Source organism: Sarcophilus harrisii, chromosome 2 (assembly GCF_902635505.1).
Source record: "Sarcophilus harrisii chromosome 2, mSarHar1.11, whole genome shotgun sequence".
Lineage (NCBI taxonomy): Eukaryota > Metazoa > Chordata > Mammalia > Dasyuromorphia > Dasyuridae > Sarcophilus > Sarcophilus harrisii.
In genome coordinates this window covers 492,938,315-492,941,231 of record NC_045427.1, presented here as the reverse complement: position 1 = coordinate 492,941,231, position 2,917 = coordinate 492,938,315, and the positions used below count along the sequence as shown (strand labels likewise).

The window sequence follows — 2,917 nt, the reverse complement described above, 5'->3', positions numbered from 1 at the left end:
AAAAATATGGCAAACAGAGCCTAGTTCCAAATGACAATGTAGTGAACTGGAACTCTGACAGGAGAAACAAACTGGTTCAATAGGAAGAGAACTAATATTGAATTTAGAAAATCTTGTTTCATGTCCTGACTCTCCTGTTTAATAGAAGTGTGACTTTAGGCCCATCACTCAACTCTCTAAACTTCAATTTCCTCATCTGTAAAATGGGGCTACAAGGACTGATAGCATCTGCTTTCAAGAGACATGTGAAGGAAGATCTTTATAAACCTTAAAATGCCAGATAAATAGAAGCTTATCCTGTGTAATAGCTACTAGTATTTATGAGGAAAGAAATCTGTGAAATGCTTCCTTGGTGCCACATAATCATGTGTGTAGTAGGTGCTCAGTTTTATTGGATTAAATTGAATTACGTGTCCCTGGCAGGACTGTATTTGGAGCCTGAGCCACAGTGTTTGTGCACAGCCTGCAGGTGCCTGAGGAGCACTGTGTCTACTGCACAGAAATAGGTGGCTGAGTCTCCCCTCTGGGAGCCAGTGATGTGCAGAGAGCTGAGACGGTCCTTGGAGTTCATCTTGGAGCTGAATCTTCCTATCTGCTTCATCCCCGAAGCCATGAAAAATAGGAAGACAGGGCCTTCCCCAGGGTTCTGTTTGAACCACTGCAAGTTATTCACAGCGCTTGACCATTTGCATTGCAGCGATACGTTGGCTCCTTCCGGGAGGATCAGGACCTGAGGACTCTGGTCCACCTTTATCTGCCCTCTTGCCCCTGGCCAGAAGGAGAACAGACAAAGGTGATGGTCACTGAAGAATCACTGTTATTCTTTCCAAACCAGTGACAATACTGGCTTGGGAAGGTGACAAAGACTTATCCCCTGCTATAAAATTCCCCACCATCTCCCCTTCTATAAGCATTCTCAACTCACAAAAAAGCTGCATCCACAGGAGCATGAGGGATGTTCTCAGCTGCCTCTTCATGATTCCTTCCCAGCTGCTAAGGACACTGGGGCAGAAACGTGTGTTGCTTCTCTCGGGGAGCATGTTGGCTCTATCAAACACAATCAGACCTAGAAGCTGAGAGGCTGTCTTCTCAGTCCTATGTTTGGAAGCTCTGCCCTCTATATCACAGCCCTCAGAAATGTCAGAGATCTTATCTTTCAATTTTCTTTTATCTTTCCTTGAGAACACCTGCGTGATAGCTTGAGCCAAAGCCTCAATCCTACAGTCTTGTTTGATTTTGGCCCTGCTCAGTGCCTCTCCTATTCTGGTCATGGCACTTGATTAGATGTAATTTAGAAAGGGGAAAAAACTGCACAAGTTTTCTTTGTAGTAAGTTTAATATTGGAATATCAGGAACTTCATCCGTTTTAAACTATTAAAATATAACATGTGGTTCTGTTGAGGTTTCAGTATATTCTCTGTTTTTCCAGAAACTGAATAATTTCATTCAAGGTGACACTTCTTCCATTATATTTTATTTTGTATCTGTATTCATGAGTTCATAGCTTTAAAGCCAGAAGGGTCCTTGCTCATCATCCTCTCTAATTTATTGATTTTGTAGTTCAGGAAACTGATGTCCGTGGACTTATCAAAGATCATACTATACTCCACTTTTTCCTCTTTCCATTAAAAAAAAAAAAGAAAAACATTCTATTTCATTTTCATTGACCCATTACTTAGTCCCAGGATGTGGTTTAAGATATGGTTAAGACCCACAAAAAAAAAAAGGACAAGTTGTGAGAAATATAGTGAAAGGGGAAGACACAGAGAAGGGAATGAATTGCTTATTGGCAGAGGAGCCAAAGGTTGCTTCTTGGGAGTGTATCAAAGGGAGAATATTCAACTAAGGGGAGAAAGAAAATGCTGTCATGGCTGAGAGAAGGCTTATTTTTAGACATCAGATGTGGGTTTCTTCTGAAGAATTAACAATTCTCAGGTATTTCCTTTCCACTCACTCTCCTCTCCCCCTAAAATAATTAATAGCATTCCATACCACTCTGCCTACATGTCAGAAGTCCTGTTTATTCTGGGAATTGCACACCAGATAATAATAATAACTGTAATTTATATAACACTTTAAAATTTACAAAGGGCTTTTACTTATATTATTTCATTTGATCCTCATAATAACCCCGTGAGGTTGCTGATATTATTATCCCCATTTTGTCGATAGGGAAACTGAAGCTTAAAGAAGTGAAGTTATTTGAAAAGAAACTCAAAGTTTATAAGTCTCTGGGGCAGGATTTGAACTTGAGTTCCAGCTCAGTACACTGTCACTTAGCTATCTCAAATGACAATGAAATTTGACTGAGAAAGTTGGTAAGGAAAACTGAAAAACACTCCTAGTTTCTTCCTGTGTGTGGAGATAACTAACAGCCCTTTATACTATGAAAAGAGCCCCCACGGGCTTTCATCCACAAAAGGCCACATATAGCCCCTGACTATTGTTTGAGTGGTTACATTTAATTCTTCAGGACCCCATTTGGAGTTTTGTTGGCAAACATCCTAGAGAGGTTTGCCATTTCCTTCTCCAGCTCATTTGTACAGATCAGGAAACTGAGGCAAACAGGAGTAAGTGACTTGCCCAGAGTCACACAGCTAATGAGTGTCTGAGGCCAGATTTGAACTTAGAAAGATGAGTCTTCTTGACTCCAGGGCTGGCACCATATCCACTGTGCCACCTCTCTGCCCCACATTCTCTGGAGATGAATACAAGTTAAAGTGTCAGGAAGGGAGGGTTGGAAATGAGAGTAAAACCCTCTTCTTCCCTGCCACAGCCTGCTACCCCCTTCTTCTCCAAAGAAGGGGATTAGTTTGCAAGTGCAATAGCCCCATCTTGTGACACATGAGTTAACTAGAAAGCCAATTCTCTCCTAAAGCAGCAGAAACCCTACCTCAGCTAAATTGAGGGACATTTT

General features: G+C 41.3%; 1 protein-coding gene across 1 annotated transcript; it reads right to left on the bottom strand.

Annotated features, from left to right (window-relative positions):
- Positions 1–406: 406 nt before the first annotated feature.
- LOC116421020 lies at positions 407–1,271 on the bottom strand. Its single transcript, XM_031949337.1, has 2 exons — positions 926–1,271; positions 407–768 (listed from the first exon to the last, which is right to left on the bottom strand). The coding sequence occupies exons 1-2, from the start codon at positions 1,269–1,271 to the stop codon at positions 407–409; spliced, it is 708 nt and encodes a 235-aa protein (XP_031805197.1).
- Positions 1,272–2,917: the final 1,646 nt, after the last annotated feature.

Bases quoted from the DNA above. Each gene is read 5' to 3' on its own strand.
- LOC116421020 (XM_031949337.1), bottom strand. From the start codon at position 1,271: ATGACCAGAATAGGAGAGGCACTGAGCAGGGCCAAAATCAAACAAGAC. The intron at 769-925 runs GTGAGTTGAGAA...CCTTCTGGCCAG, and splicing joins CCTGTGGATGCAGCTTTTTT to GGGCAAGAGGGCAGATAAAG.